Source organism: Elephas maximus, chromosome 8 (assembly GCF_024166365.1).
Source record: "Elephas maximus indicus isolate mEleMax1 chromosome 8, mEleMax1 primary haplotype, whole genome shotgun sequence".
Lineage (NCBI taxonomy): Eukaryota > Metazoa > Chordata > Mammalia > Proboscidea > Elephantidae > Elephas > Elephas maximus.
In genome coordinates this window covers 27676543-27693059 of record NC_064826.1, presented here as the reverse complement: position 1 = coordinate 27693059, position 16517 = coordinate 27676543, and the positions used below count along the sequence as shown (strand labels likewise).

Below are 16517 nucleotides of genomic sequence, written 5' to 3'. Positions count from 1 at the left end.
TTTCTATCCATTCTTATTTTCCCCGCCAAACCAATCTTTCTTTAACTAATGAGAATTTGGGATAAATAACTTTAAAATAAAATGGAAAATTGGACCAAATTCTACTTCATAGTAAATAGAATTAGGATCAATTTCCAGTAAAGGCGTCAGATTGTTTATAAGATTGAGATAATTAGAATGAGTCTCTTAATTGCTATGATTTAATAATTCAAGTTTATTTTCTGCACATTTGAAAATCAGTGTCTTATTTAATATGATTTGATATTTTGTGGAGAATTAAAATCAGGTGTGATTTTTGTCTTCTGTGGATCACCCTATCTGTCTGAAAAAAGATGAAGTTACCAGTTGAAAACATATTAATTTGACATCCACCAGTGTTTCTCTTTTCCTCACAAATAATCATGTACATTGAATATAGTGCTACTAGTTTAAAATTTGAGCACTTTAATGGTTTTATGTGTATATTTTATAATATTTATGAAATGTTTTGATAAAATTTGTCACTTTTACACTTACCCATTTCAAAATTTAACATATTTGATCTATGCACATTTATTTGAAGTTAATGGACTTCAAAATGTAACTTTTTGGCTCAGTAATAAATACACTAACAGGGATGTAATTTGCTGAAACACTAAAGATGACAATATTTGTGCATTCTTCAAAGTTTGAATTATTCAAACTCTAGTATAAAGTCATTTGTAAATTATATGATTTCACCAGCCAATATGGAAACATTTCAAAGCTTTGTGGAAACTGCTGCCTATGGAAAGGTTTAAAAAAATTCAGTAACATGCCAGTAAGAATCCTAATAGTCCTATGAGTTTTACAAGTTTATATATTTAAAAGTTTACCTAATCTAATTTTTGGGAGAAAAAAATAATCAAACAGGAGTTTAATAGCTAATCTTTTCTTTGGTCTAATTTACCTAACTCAAAGTGGTTCCTTATGTTTGGATAAACCTTGAGAGAAGCGTGTTTTAACAGAAGAACAGGACAAATTAGAGGTGATAAAAATCTGGTTCTCTTTCCCAGTTTTGATATTTTCTATAAGGCCTCGAGCATGTCACTTACCCACCTAAGAATTAGTCCCCTCTGTTTATCATTTAGCTGAAGCCCTGGTGGTGCAGTGGTTCGGTGCTTGGCTGCTAACCAAAAGGCTGGCAGTTCAAATCCACCAGCTGCTCCTTGGAAACCCTATGGGGCAGTTCTACTCTGTCCTATAGAGATGCTGTAGGTTGGAACAGACTCAACAGCAATGGGTTTTTTGGAAACCCTGGTGGCATAGTGGTTAAGTGCTATGGCTGCTAACCAGAGGGTTGACAGTTCAAATCTGCCAGATGCTCCTTGGAAACTCTATGGGGCAGTTCTACTCAGTCCTGTAGGGTCGCTATGAGTCAGAATCGACTTGACGGCACTGGGTTTGGTTTTTGGTTGGTTTTATCATTTGGGATGTGAGGTTACCAGATCGTCTTTAAGACTGTAGCCAGACCTTCTTTAGGGGTTCTGTTATGAATGCAGCACACTGAATATTGTTTCATATTTGTATACGGATACTAAGAGATGAAATAGTAATTACACATGTCTAGTTTTTAATTCTAAATTCTTACTGTGATGAAAAGGTGTAAATTAAATAATCAGATTAACATTGATTGATAGGACCTATGTCTACAAGTTTAAAACAGTCATCACTTTTTCATCATGGCTGAGTGATAATTAGCAGGAGACATAGTTATCAACACTTAGCACATAGACGTGAAGACATTCACTGCTTATACAGAACAGATGGACTATAGATATTGAATCTTGTCATACATTAAATAATACGCCTGAAATTATTTTCCAGATGTTTTAAGGTATAATTTACATGAGCCAACCATAAGCTTCCAAGATGCGAAATGACTTCAACAAGGAAGATTGTCAAATAGTTCTTTTTAAAAAGAGAAAGGGAAATATTTCGAGAGCTTTTTTAAGCGTTAGAACCTAAAAAATACTAAAGTTATACTTGCAGTATAGAAGAAAACTTTCCAATAACATGCTTGTTTGGGCTAGGAGAATGGGAAGAAAAGTAATATGAATTCTCTCCTGGTCTTAAATTTAAACTCATAGGTCATTGAGGTTAGCTACCAATCCAGAATGGAGGCCTCCCAGTACCATGCTGCCTTTTAAGTAGAATGTCACTGCCTATGTAAAACTATAAAATACAAGTAAGCAATATATAGATGCCTGTCATCTGGAATTTATCCTGTACTGTTTTAATTTTAATTGTTCCCATTTATAAGCTTTTTGGTATAATGTATAACGGTCTGTTGAGAAATTGGAACCCTGGTTACAAAGTGGTTAAGAGCTCAGGCTGCTAACCAAAAGGTCGGCAGTTTGAATCCACCAGCCGTTCCGTGGAAACCCTATGGGGCAATTCTGCTGTTTCCTATAGGGTTGCTATAAGTTGGAATCGACTCAATGGCACACAACAACAACAACATTGAGAAACTAATGCTAAGTAACATTATTGGACCCTTATTTTCTAAAACCAACAAAGATTTGGTTACGTAGCTGAAAAGAGTAGAAATATATTAGCAACATGCTAAAGTTCAAAACCAATATGTTTTAATTTACTTTTTTCCATTCTATAAGATGCTGCCTTCTTCCCATCTCTTAGTCATTGGCACATCCTGAATCTATCTCTCCATCCATCCATCCATCTTTTTCTACCTATATATTCCATCTCTCCCATCCAAATGTTTTAATATTTCACATTATCTCATTTGAGACTCAGGTAGTCAGAAGGGTTTAGCACACAGGTGAATAACATGGTTGGTGGGATATACTTGCTACTAGAAATCCATATAATCTTTCAACAGACATTGAGCACCTATGGTATTCCTGGCACTGTATTAATATTTGAGTTTACTTAATTCAAACATTGATAGAACTTGTGTCTGATTGGGTTTACAAAATTCAAAAGAAATGATCTCTTTTTTCCTTCTTTCTTTCACTTATTTATCTATCTATGCAATATAGAAACAAAACAGGTATGATCACAAAATAATTACCCTAACTACCAATTAATAAAAATATTTCAATAAAATAGCTTAGAATAATATCCAGGAAATGAAGGTCACCCCTGGATTGATAGTATATTTTTAAAACATTCTTCATATGTGTAAGTGTGAATGGAAGTCTGTGTCGACTGTAGGAAAATAGAGAAGCTGGAGGGCTGAAGTCAGCTTAGGAAATGAGGGGCTGTTCTACGGAGCAGATGCCTTGATTTGTCTTTAAGAAGGAAAGTGTTTGCCTGGCATATTGGTGAGTGAGACATTCTGTATAGAAGGAGAACTATGTTTAAAGCAAGAAGGAGAAATTATGAGGCAGGGGAGAACATAGCAGTTTCAAGCATCTGCAGTTGTTTCTTTTATTGGAGTATAATCTTCAGGGAGAAAAGTTGAGGAGGGTGATGACCACAGATAGGTAGGGTTTAGATATTGAAAGATACCATAATCTAAAAACCTCTAAAGTACAGAACTAGAGCTGATGTGTAAAAGTAACCACAAGGTAGATTTTTGGTTCCATTCCTGTTGAATATCAGCAATAAGAGCCATATCAGTGGAATGAAAGAGGCCTCCTCCTTGGGTACCAGTCAAAGATAGGAAGAAGGAACTGGGTTTTGTGTTAGTGTAAGAAACAAATGTCTAGCAAACAGAGGTGATTCATAAGGAAATGAGCTCCTTGTCATGTAAGATTTTCAAACGACACATTGTTAACTATATGTCTGAGATGCTGTTGAAGGGTTTCTTACATCAGCTTTCGTATAGGACTAGGTCCCTTTGGACATTTTACAACGAAGATTCATTGAAAAATGAATAAGAACCCTTTCACTGACTTGTGTAAATTTATTTTACACAACTTTGTGGTGCAATCATTAAGTGCTCAGCTGCTAACCAAAAGGTTAGCAGTTCAACCCAACCAGCAGCTCAGTAGAAGAAAACCTGGTGATCTAATCCCGAAAAGACTACAGCCTAGGAAACTCGATGGGGCAGTTCTACTGTTGTCCTATAGGGTCGCCATGAGTCGGAATGGACTAGAGCGCATACAATAACAACAACAATCTTTTAAACAGATTACAGATTAAGTTACTAATCTTAAAAATAGGTATCAAGCCCATACCGATGTATCAGAACATGCCACATGTGTGGTCGCATGGATGCCATGGTGCTTCATGATAAGCCAGCTTTCCCTTTAGTTTCTACTTTGGTATGGTTTCAATTCTGCTAATATGTGGACTTTGAATAGCACAGCGGCTTTACCGTGGAATCTGTGGCCCTCATCCCTCCCATTCCTCATCAGTCTGCTATACTCCTTCCACTTTCCAGGATATGAGTCTAGCTCCGCGTCCCTTTGACATTTGATTCTGCATCCACTGGTCTTCCTCCCACACTACTATTCTCTCTTGAAGATGTTCTTATAGCCTCTTGATTATCTTTGTCCTCACAGGCTTGATTATCAAAGGCTTATACTATCACAGTAAGGGATTTGTTTTTGCTATGCACACCATTGCTTTTAGGATTTTTTTTTTTTTTTTTGCTTGCAACATTAAGATACGAATAAAGTATATAATTCTATACCACTCATAGCACATAATTCTTTGAACAAATATATTGGGCACCTACAACATGAACAGCACTCCTCTGTCAGTTTCCCGTACTGTGGTGGCTTGTGTGTTGCTGTAGTGCTGGAAGCTGTGCCACTGGTATTTCAGGATGCAGGGTCACCTGTGGTGGACAGGTTTCAGTGGAGCTTCTAGACTAAGACAGACTAGGAAGAAGGGCCTGGCAGTCTACTTCTGAAAAAACTGGCCAGTAAAAACGTTATGAGTAGCAGTGGAACATTGTTTGATATAGTGCCAGAAGACGAGCCCCTCAGGTTGGAAGGCATTCAAGATACAGCCAGGGAAAAGCTGCCTCCTCAGTAGAGTCGACCTAAATAACATGGATGAAGCAAAGCTTTCGGGACCTTCATTTGCTAATGCGGCATGACTCAAAATGAGAAGAAATAGGTGCAAACATCCATTAATAATCAGAATGTAGAATGTACTAACTATGAATCTAGAAAAATTGGACGTTGTTAAAAATGAAATGAAATGAAACACTCGAAGATCGATTGCCTAGGCATTAGTGAGCTGAAATGGACCTGTATTGGCCATTTTGAATTGGACAATCATGTGGTCTACTATGAATGGGAATGACAAATAGAAGAGGCATTGCATCGCATTCATCGTCAAAAAAAAAATTCAGGATCTACCCCGAGGTACAACTCTGTCAGTGGTAATATCCATATGCCTACAAGGAAGGCCAGTTAACACAGCTATTATTCAAATTTATGCACCTAACGCTAATGCCAAAGATGAAGAAATTGAAGATTTTTACCAACTTTTTCAGCCTGAAATTGATCAAACACACAATCAAGATGCATTGATAATTACTGGTGATTGGAATGTGAAGGCTGGAAATGAAAAAGGATCGGTAGTTTGAAAATATGGCTTTAGTGATAGAAACAAAGCAAGACCAATGACTTATTCATTGCAAATACCTTTTTTCAGCAACATAAATGACACCTATATATGTAGGCCTCGCTGGATGGAATGCACAGAAATCAAATCAACTACATCTGTGGGTAGAGAGGCCAGAGAAGCTCAACATCATCAGTCAGAAGAAGACCGAAACAGACCATCAATTGCTCACATGCAAGTTCAGGTTGAAGCTGGAGAAAATTAAAACAAATCAAAGTACGATGTTGACTATATCCCACCTGAATTTAGAGACCATTTCAAGAATAGATTTGACACATTGAACGCTAGTGGCCAAAAACCAGATGAATCGTGGGATGACATTAAGGACATTATACATGAAGAAAGCAAAAGGCCATTAAGAAGAAAGAACAGACCAATTTGGATGTCAGAAGAGACTCTGAAACTTGCTTTTGAACATAGAGTAGCTAAAACAAAAGGAAGAAATGATAAAGTAAAAGAGATGAATAGAAGATTTAAAAGGGTGGCTTAGGAAGAGAAAGTAAAGTATTATAATGAAATGTGAAAAGACCTGGAGTTAGAAAACCAAAAGTGAAGAACACTCTTGTCATTTCTGAAGCTGAAAGAACTGAAGAAGATATTCAGTTCTCGAGTTGCAATATTGAAGGATTCTATGAGCAAAGTATTGAACAACATGGGAAGCATCAAATGAAGATGGAAGAAATAATACAGAGTCACTGTACCAAAAAGAATTGGGCAAAATTTAACAATTTCAGGAGGTAGGATATGGTCAAGAACCAATGATACTGAAGGAAGAAGTTCAAGCTGCACTGAAGGCCCTGGCGGAAAACAAGGTTTCAGGAATCAACAGAATACCAATTAAGATGTTTCAACAAACAAATCCAATGCTAGAAGCGCTCACTTGTCTATCCCAAGAAATTTGGAAGACAGCTACCTGGCCAACCGACTGGAAGAGATCCATATTTGTGCCGATTTCAAGGAAAGGTGCGCCAAGAGAATGTGGAAATTACTGAACAATATCATTAATATCATTCACAAGTAAAAGTTTGCTGAAGATAAATTCAAAAATAGCTGTATCAACAGAGAATTGCCAGAAATTCAAACCAGATTCAGAAGAGAATGTGGAATGAGAGTTATCATTGCTGATACTGGATGGTTCTTGGCTGCAAAGAATACCAGAAAGATGGTTACCTTTGTTTTATTGACTATGCACAGGCTTTCGACTGTGAGGATCATAACAAGGTATGGATAACATTGCTATAAATGGGAATTCAAAAATACTTGATTGTGCTTTTGCGGGACCTGTACATAGTCTAAGAGGTAGTCATTTGAACAGAACAAGGGGATACTGCATGGTTTAAAATTGGAAAGTTGTGTGCCAGTGTTGTATCATTTCACCATACTTATCCAATCTGTATGTTGAGCAAATAACCCAAGAAGCTGGACTATATGAAGAAGAACGGGGCATTAGGATTGGAGGAAGACTCATTAACAACCTGAGATATGCAGATAACACAACCTTGCTTACTGAAAGTGAAGACTTGAAGCACTTACTGATGAAGAAAACAAAAATCCTCACAACTGGACCAATAAGCAACATCATGATAAACGGAGAAAATATTGACATTGTGAAGGATTTCATTTTACTTGGACCCACAATCAACGCCCATGGAAGCAGCAGTCAAGAAATTGAACAACATATTGCAATTGGGCAAATCTGTTCCAAAAGTGTTAAAAAGCAAAGATGTTACTTTGAGGACTAAGGTGAGCCTGACCAAGCCACGGTGTTTTCAATCACCTCATGTGCATGTGAAAGCAGGACAATGAATAAAGAAGACTGAAGAAGAATTGATGCCTTTGAATTACGCTGTTGGCGATGAATATTGAATATACCATTGACTTCCAGAAGAACAAACCATTCTGTCTTGGAAGAAGTACAGCCAGAGTGCTACTTAGGAGCGAGGGTGGTAAAACTCCATCTCATGTACTTTGGACGTGTTATTAAGAGGTGTCAGTTCCTGGAGAAGGACATCATGCTTGGTAGAAGGTCAGCAAAAAAATGGAAGACCCTTAAGAAGATGGGTTGACATAGTGGCTACCAAAATGGGCTGAAACACACAAACAGTTGTGAGGATGGCGCAGGACAGGGCAGCGTTTCGTTCTGTTTTACATAGGGTCACTATGAGTCGGAACTGACGCGACAGCACCTAAGAACAAGAACAACTCGGCAGACACAGTTGTTGGCACTGAGGACAGATTTTTCAGTTATTAAGACAAAGCACAGTTGACTGTTGTTGTTTGCAGAAGCTATGTTGTATAAAGTTGCCACAAATACTGACTTCGTAAATAGTGAGCCATTGTTCCTAGGGGAAATAAGGGTTAGGTTCCTGTGAGCCTCTGGTCACGAAATTTTGGTCAGCCCATCAATATATAACCTTGTTTTATGTATGTTTCTGTTTAAAGACACCTATTTAATATATGTTGTTGATTCATTAACATTGACCTCACGCCCAACAGCATTATAACTTATGCCTGAACGAAGCTTATCTAACGCATGTATTTCCTCCATAAAGCACATCGCAGCCCTTTCGCACATACGAATGCTGGATAGCACCTCAGCACTATGCTTGGGAGCCGTTGAAATCGCCAACAAAAATGCAAAAAAAATATGGTACTAAAAAGACTGTGGAAAGGACTCTCCTTCAGAGAATGAGAGCTGAGACAAGAAGGCAGAGAGTGGCTTTGTTCAACCTCAACTGAAAACGTCCATGCCAGCGACTCAAAATTTTTACCACTTTGCACATGTCCGCAATCATGGAAGACTGCAAAAGCCACCCACATATTGATTTTAGGATTATTAAAAAAAAAAAAAATTTTTTTTTTTAATGAGTAGGTGATTCCGTAAATACAGAATTCAAAAATTCAGAATCCACAAATAATGTAGATCGATTGTACTTTGCTTTTGTCAGGCTTACATTCTGACAAGGGGAGACCAGTTATAAATACATGAGACAAATAAGCAAATATGTAATTAGTATTAATATAGTGAAATAGTATTCGGTGAAAAACACCACAAGCAAACAAAAGAGCACAAAATAGTGTCTTGGTGGGAGGACAGAAACTTTTAGCTAGCGTGGTCAGGGAAAGACCCTCAGAGGGAGACAGATGATGGCAGACAGGCAGGCAGAGGGAATGGCAAGAGCAAAGCCCCCAAAACAAGGAAAAGAGAGAGGATCTGTGTGGCTGGAGCCCTGCGGAGGAGAGAGAGAGCTGTAGAAGATGAGGCTGCGGACAGACAGGAGCCTCACAAGGCCTTACAGGCTTTGCCAAAATAATTGAATGTCATTCTAACTGCAGTAGGAAACCATTGCATAATATTATGCAGGGAACTGATGTATTGAAAAATATCACAGTTTAGGCGTGTTACCATTTAAGACCAAGTGGAATGTTAAAGCTCGTTAGGAAAAATACCTTGTAGCTCGAAGGTTTTCAGTGGAAAATATTGGCATTTTCACTCAAATATTTCTCTTTAAACGTAAGCATTCCTGAACAGGACGTCAAATAAATTATGTGACCCACATCAAAGAGTGTCAGTAGCAGTTTTGATTATCTAAATGTTTTAAATTAAGGATGGTTCACATCATGGGCTGCCCTCGGGTTATAAACCTCGGATTTAGAGACAATTTGTATTTGCCCTTTAATTTTATGTGAATTTGCCCTCACTTTGAAAAAACTGAACCAACCCCTACTCACAACTAATTCTTCAACACAGTCAGCTTCACTGGCCGCACTCGCAGCTTTTAAATCATTGAAAAGCCTTCAAGCATTTTCTTACACTAACCAGGAAAAAAAACAAAACACTGCTGTGGAGTTGATTCCAACTCATAGGAAGCCTGTAGGACAGGGTAGAACTGCCCTGTAGGGCTTCCAGGGCTGTAAATATTTGTAAAAGTAGAGTGCCACGTCTTTCTCCTGCGGAGCAACTGGTAGCTTCCAGCCACCGACATTTTGGTTAGCAGCTGAGCACTTTAACCACTGTGCCACCAGTGTTCCTTTCTTGCACTAAAGTGAGGCTAAATAAGAACTATATGCATCCGTTTCAACTTACCTACAAATTCGACTTAAAGACACAGTTAGGAATGGATCTTGTTCATAACCCAGGGACTGCCTCTACTTTGTATCAGCAGTTGCTTATTTGTTCTTCTCAATAGTTCGTAGTGTGCTCTTACCAGCTGTTACTCTTGTTATCTGAATGCAGATAGATTCAGGTGACATTGCAGGTCCTAGTTATCATTGATTCCAGTTGTATTCATTCTCAAAACCCTCATCGACAAGGCTAGCATCTGTTGGAAAGAAAGTCACCCCTGTTATTGGTTATATGCTTGTTATTTCCTCGCTTAAGTTCTACTTTCTTTTTTCATCAAAATGTTCCGACTGTGAAATTTCATCTCTGCAAAGTCATAGCTTGCTGCCTTTTTGCTAGCAGCCGAATATGCCCAGAAGGACGTTGAGTGAAAATAGCTTTGAACATTCTTTCATTTGCACTTTGGTGCTGTACAAGGTGGCAGGACACATCGGAATACAGCCACAATGGAAAAAACAACTAGGGTATTGTAGATCCTATCACAGCAAAATATTTTTTGGTACCAACTAGAACTTCAGATGTCATTTCTGCTTTCAGCATGTCTGATATCTCCTCGCTCTTCTGCTTCTGGTACAGGTGAAGCTGAGATCAATTTGGAGTCCAAATGATTCTTTAAAATCTTCTCTGTTGTTAAAATAGATGTTGATTTCTGGGTTTTTTTTTTTTAATTCTTTAGAGTTCTGTCATAATTTTCAAGAAGCTTAGATATTGTCTTATTATCCATGGCAGCTAGTAGTGTAAATTGCTTTCTTTTCTCTCCAGGAAATGCTTCCAGACTGCACACTTTTATCTAGAGGACAGTACGTCTCCTCGAGTCATATCCACACCCCCGACACCTATCTTTCCAATTTCAGGTAATAGCTTAAAATGTAACTGTGAATAACTGTTAGATGGTGAATGAAAAGCAATGTTGGAGTTTGTTTTTATTGAGGTGCTTTGCAAATGGCCACACCGTAGGTTAGTAAATATTTATGTTGCCCAAAATATTTAGTACATCAGATGTCAACTTTGCCCTGTTCTCATTAATTTTGAACATTCTTATCTATACAGATGATACTGTTAAATAACTTACAAATCTTTGAGAACACTATGTTAGAGGACACAAAGATTTATAAAAAAAAAAAATTTTTTTTTTTAACAGTAATAAATTACTTAAGAATCATGGTGACTTTCACTGATGTCTAAGACATTAATGGAAACATGAACAAGAAGAATGATGCTAAATCAATGCAGTCAGTGTGGATAGAAGAAAATAACAAAAATAAGGATAAAGTCCAGATCCTTTCTGGTAACCTGAGTTTATGTCAGAAAGGATTTCTTAACTCCATTAGGAAAGAAACAGAACTATGAAACAGTGGGAGTAGTGGTGGAAGAAAAACATGAGCACAAAGAATGAATGGTTGACTGAGACACTTAAAGTCAAAATGTTAAGTGGCTGAATGGGAAAATATTGACTATTCTTATCAAAATTTGATAAGTTAACAGTAAAAAGTACTGTAGGATATAGGATGAAACAAGGACATTTAGAATCACCAAACCAAGGAGTACAAAAGGAGAAATTCATCTACGTGGTGATTTTACAGCAGCCTCTTTTTAAATTGTCTGTATTTACATATTACTACTAGAGACCCAAGTTCTAGATGCTGTTATCTTCTGCAATCTCATGATAGAATGAGATAGAAAGAGAGAGAAGCGTTTATTTAGGTAATATTGGAATTTGTATACCCCTGCTTACGGGGTATGCGGAAGAGGTACGTTTGAAAGCAAAGAAAATCAAAGTACAACAAGTAACTGAGAGCTTTCAAAAGTTATAGAAATTAGAAGTACCTTTGCTCTTTTATCAACCATGGCTCTTGACCACCACTGTTCTGTGTTTCTACCTTTTTATTAAGTGCTGTACATTTTAGTGGCGCACCATTTCTAATTAGCATATTTAGAATTTTGAGACTCTCAGCTGTTATCTGTTGCATTTTGATCCCCTTCACTTTCAAACATATTTCTTCTACACACCCCATAAACATGGGTATGCAAATCAATTCCAGTATTTTCCAGAGTCCAACATAGTTTGTTATTAGCAACAAATAAAATAATCCACAATCAAGACCTTGTCCAGGAAACCCAAAATCCTCCATTTTGAATGTGAGAAGAGTAATGATGCTGTCATTTTTCAAGGGCATCTCCTCCTGTCACCTGCTCAGCTCTCAAAGTTTCACTCCTGATCACCTGAGTATGCACACTTTCATGTTAAATCCGAAAAATGAAAAGGTGCTCCTTTCACTTACTTGCAGTCCAATTAATAAAAGAAATTACAAAATAATCCCTGACTGTAAATAAAGAGTAGTCAGCCTATTTGTGAACAGAGGTTGGCCTTGTGGGATAATATCAATGGGCTTGAAGACATTTACTGGAAGAACTAATGATTTAGGTGTGACAAATTATTTCTGTTTTTGTATTTAATTATAGGAGCTACTTCTGGGCAAGATCCTCCCGTAGGTGTGAAAACGGAATTACACCTTTATCTAGTGTTTCTTAAGCTTGAGTGGCTAATTCAATTTTAGTATTCACGTCCACTCACCTAAGAGAAAGAACAGATGGATTCTATTTTTTTTTTTTTAGTCAATAAATTCTTGGTAACTGAAGCTTAAAAATATTAGATGGCCTAAATGCTGAACATCTGTTGATGTAAATAACTGTTTCTACTGCAATGTGTTTGATGTTCCCTTGTCAGAGAAACCGCTTGTGAAATTGCACACTGTGAACTAGTAATATGTTTAATCTTAGAATGCCTTTGCAGGGAGAGAGAAAAAAAAAAATCAGAGCCAGTTAAAATAATTTGGCCCCTTCACAATAATTAACAGCTCAAATGACTTTGTTTACATAGCATATTTTCAAGTTAGAATTCCTGAAATTTTACAGATTAAAAGTCCCAAAGGTTTTTGACATTACCTTTAATGAATATTCCACATAGAAATGTTTTCTATTATTTGTAGAGAAAAGGAAAAGATGCTTTTTAATGTAAACATCCGACTATTTGACTGTAAGGCATTAAACTGTACAATTTTATGAAAGTGAAGTCGGACTGTATATTATGCCTATTCCGTGGTAAAATTAAAAATGTTATTTACGCGTTTTTTCCCCAGCATTTTACATGCAACTCCCATTCATGAAAGAAAGTGATCCATAAAAGTTTGCATTCCATTGATAAGAAATGAGGCTTTGGTAGTATTTTAAATTAACATTCAAAGTGACTTCCTTTCTCTTTAGAGTATGAATGGAAAAGAGAGTCTTGGTCAAATCAGATTTCTAAAATGCAGGTTATGAGTAAGAGTAAATCTAGAAAAAATTGTTAATTGTTGCTTAATGTTTCATTGACCAATGATTCAGTCTCAGGCAGTGATTCTAAAGTGCAGGTTTTCACGATCTTCAGAATCGGGATTATAGGAAGAGATCAACTTTGAAGTTGTTTTAGAAGAAGGTACTTTATAAATGATAACCCCCCCAAAAAAATAACCCAGTGCCGTCGATTCCATTCTGACTCATAGCGACCCTATAGGACAGAGTAGAACTGCCCCATGGAGTTTCCAAGGAGCACCTGGTGAATTTGAACCACTGACCTTTTGGTTAGCAGCCATAGCTCTTATTCACTGCACCACCAGGGTTTCCTTATAAATGATAGGCACCATCATTTCTTTTGAATTATCATCCTTTCTAATACAATTTGTATTTAATTCACTTAGATGATGTTGGAGCAATTCCAATAAAGCACTTTCCAAAGCATGTTGCCGACTTACATGCAAGTAGTGGGTTTACTGAAGAATTTGAGGTATGATTTCAGTATGTCTACTTTAAATAATATAGGAAATAGTAAATTTAAAAGAAGCAACAGTAGGCTGTTTCTTGACCTGCAGGCATTGACAGCACTTGCATTTGTAGAGAAAACATTAGTTCTATAATTGCTCATGTGCTTAGGAGATGTGTTGCTTATTGTCATATAATTTAGAAAGTTGGTTTTTGATTGTACAAAGCCAAGTTGTACTAGTGAAAAAAGTAAAAACATCACTGTTAATTCTCACCCATAAAATACAGATCTATAGTATTCATTTTTTATCTGATTTAATAGCACTGATTCTTTTTCATTTTCTAAATTATATAAATTATACTAAACTACTAAATTTCATGGTTTTCAGCCCAAATACATACAAACCCTTAATTGTATTATACCAGTATAAATACAAAAGCATTTAGATAATCTTTTTTATTACACCAGGTAAACTCACATCTCAAGAAAATACGCGTTTCCAAGAAAACATTTGAACTTCATAAGCAGTGAAAATTTTCCAGAAATATCCAGTTAAAATATTCTTAGATATCAAGGGTAGAGATATTTGCTGCACATTGCCATAGCCTACTGAACTAATAATCAAAATTAAACAGATTTTTTTAAATAGGGAGTCATAGCCAAGAGTTAACAGTAAAAAAAAAAAAAAAAACAACACATCTGTTGCTGCGGAGTGGATTCTGACTCATAGTGACCCTATAGGACAGGGTAGAACTTCCCCACAAGCTTTCAAGGCCATAATCTTTACAGCAGCAGACTGCCACGTCTTTCTTCTACAGAGTGGATGGCGTATTCAAACCACTGAGCTTTCAGTTAGCAGCTGAACATTTAACCACCGCGCCACCAGGGCTCCTCTGATTTAACAATAACAACCACAAAAAATAAAAGCTACCATTAATGAGCACCACACGTAGGGCTCACTGGGTGGCACAAACGTTTAAGCACTCGACTACCAGCCCAACACTTCGAACCCACACAGAGGGGCCTTGGAAGACAGGCCTGGTGATCTGCTTCGGAAAGGTCACGGTCTTGAGCCCAGTGGAGCAGTTCTACTATGCACACATGGGTTCAACAGCAACTAACAACAACAAAGTGAGCACTCCATAATTTGCCAATCGTTGTGCTTCTACATTCAACTTTTACCCAACTGCGGGAGGTATTTATAATTTCTATTCTTATTGTTGAAATCAAACTTAACTAAAGCCAAAACCACTGCCACTGAGTCGAATCTGACTCATAGTGATCCTATAGGACAGAGTAGAACTGCCCCACAGGGTTCCCAAGGCTGTAAATCTTTACAGAAGCAGACCGCCACATCTTTCTCCTGTAAAGCGGCTGGCGGGTTCAAACCACCGACATTTTCATTAGCAGCGAAGCACTTAACTACTGTGCCACCAAAAAAAAAAAAAAAAAAAAAAAACCCCATTGCTCTCCAGTTGATTGTGTCTCATAGCAACCCCATAAAACTGCCCCTAGGGTTTCCAGGGAGCAGCTGGTGGATTTGAACTGCCAGCCTTTTGGTTAGAAGCCAATCTCTTAACCACTGTGCCACCGGGGCTCCTCAAATCAAACTTAAAAACCAAACCCATTGCCATGAAGTCAATTCCAACTCATAGCGACCCTGTAGTATAGAGTAGAACTGCCCCATAGGGTTTCCAAGGAGTGGCTGGTGGATTTGAACTACCGACCTTTTGATTAGCAGCTGTAACTCTTAACCACTGCACCACCAGGGCTCCCAAATCAAACTTAAGGGACATTAATTAACAACTGATAAATAGCAGCAGAGCTGGGATTCAAACCCACATCTGTGATTCTAAAGCTCATGCCTTTTGCATTATCCTGCCAGCAGGCAAGCCAGCTTCAGCCTCCCCTCTGGCTGCTCCCCTCTAGGAAGCTTCACTTTGCCTTTTTGCCTCCCTTACCCTCCAGGTGCTCTGTGGACCCCCCTCTCTGGAGCACATTGGGCACTGAGTCTGATCAGACGGTGGTCTGCTTTGCCCACTATACAGCAGCTGCCACCCAGGAGTGGCAACAGTAAGCTACTGTGGCGTGGTGTGGGTTTGGTTTCAGGATATGCTCAGAAAAGGAAAATGCCAGAGATTGGGAAGTTTTAAGAAATCAAAAGAAAAGAAGTGTGCTGGGTTTTTTCCCACCAAATTTAAAATAATAGAAACCAATGCATTTAATCCTAAAAGAAATCTAAATCATAGTTACATTGACCAAGAAAGCAGTGTGAAGTAACCCTAAGTAAAGTGGACTAGTATGAAGAATAACACCTTTAAAATAGTGAACCATTTTTCCTCCCAGAAGCGAGCTGTTACTGGTGATGCCATGTTAACTTGTAGGAAGTATCAGGCTAACACCAAATAAAATTGTAATTGAAATAGTGACCGCATCTAATCTTCCAAGTATTAAAAACCATAAGTAAAAATAGATGATTTAAAAGTCACAAACGGCACGTGCCCAAAAGACAGATTCATGGTTTTCACAGCTCTAAAATAACTTTGAATATTATTAAGCTGTTCATAGTAATTAAATTAATCAAAGAACCTCACAGTTTTACTTAGTTTTTTTCTTCAATCCATTGTTCTTAACTCATAGTCTAATACAAGAAAATTTTTCATTAGCTTAATAATTAGCTGCTTAATAACTAGTAATTCTATACCTTTTAAGTGGTTCATGTATTAAGTCGTCATGTATTAAGTCTGGAGTCAGATGACTTGTTGGAAAGTGGCCTTAAAAGCATGTTTGGAGAGAGACTGAGCCATTTACTGATGAATCAGAAGCATTTTGGGGTTATATACATTACCAGAGATAATCTTATAATTTCATGGTATTATCATAACAATAAATAATTATAAATTCCAAACTAATATGTTTAGATAGAAAACATCTCTAAAAGGGACTTTAATTCATTGTAAAAGAGAATTGGCAGAAATAACTTTTTTCGTACCCATTGAAGTGTAAACCAAAAGAAAGGCCCACTAATTA

The 16517-nt window shown here is 37.3% G+C and overlaps 1 protein-coding gene across 6 annotated transcripts in view; it reads left to right on the top strand.

The window, feature by feature from the left end:
• The window catches only part of PTPRZ1 (protein tyrosine phosphatase receptor type Z1), a 212489-nt gene that overhangs the window by 165241 nt on the left and 30731 nt on the right, over positions 1-16517 (top strand). For all 6 annotated transcript variants that reach the window (XM_049893859.1, XM_049893861.1, XM_049893863.1 and 3 more), the window contains 2 exons: positions 10451-10542; positions 13426-13511. In XM_049893859.1, coding sequence (XP_049749816.1) covers positions 10451-10542; positions 13426-13511 — 178 coding nt within the window. The remainder of the gene's footprint in view (positions 1-10450; positions 10543-13425; positions 13512-16517) is intronic.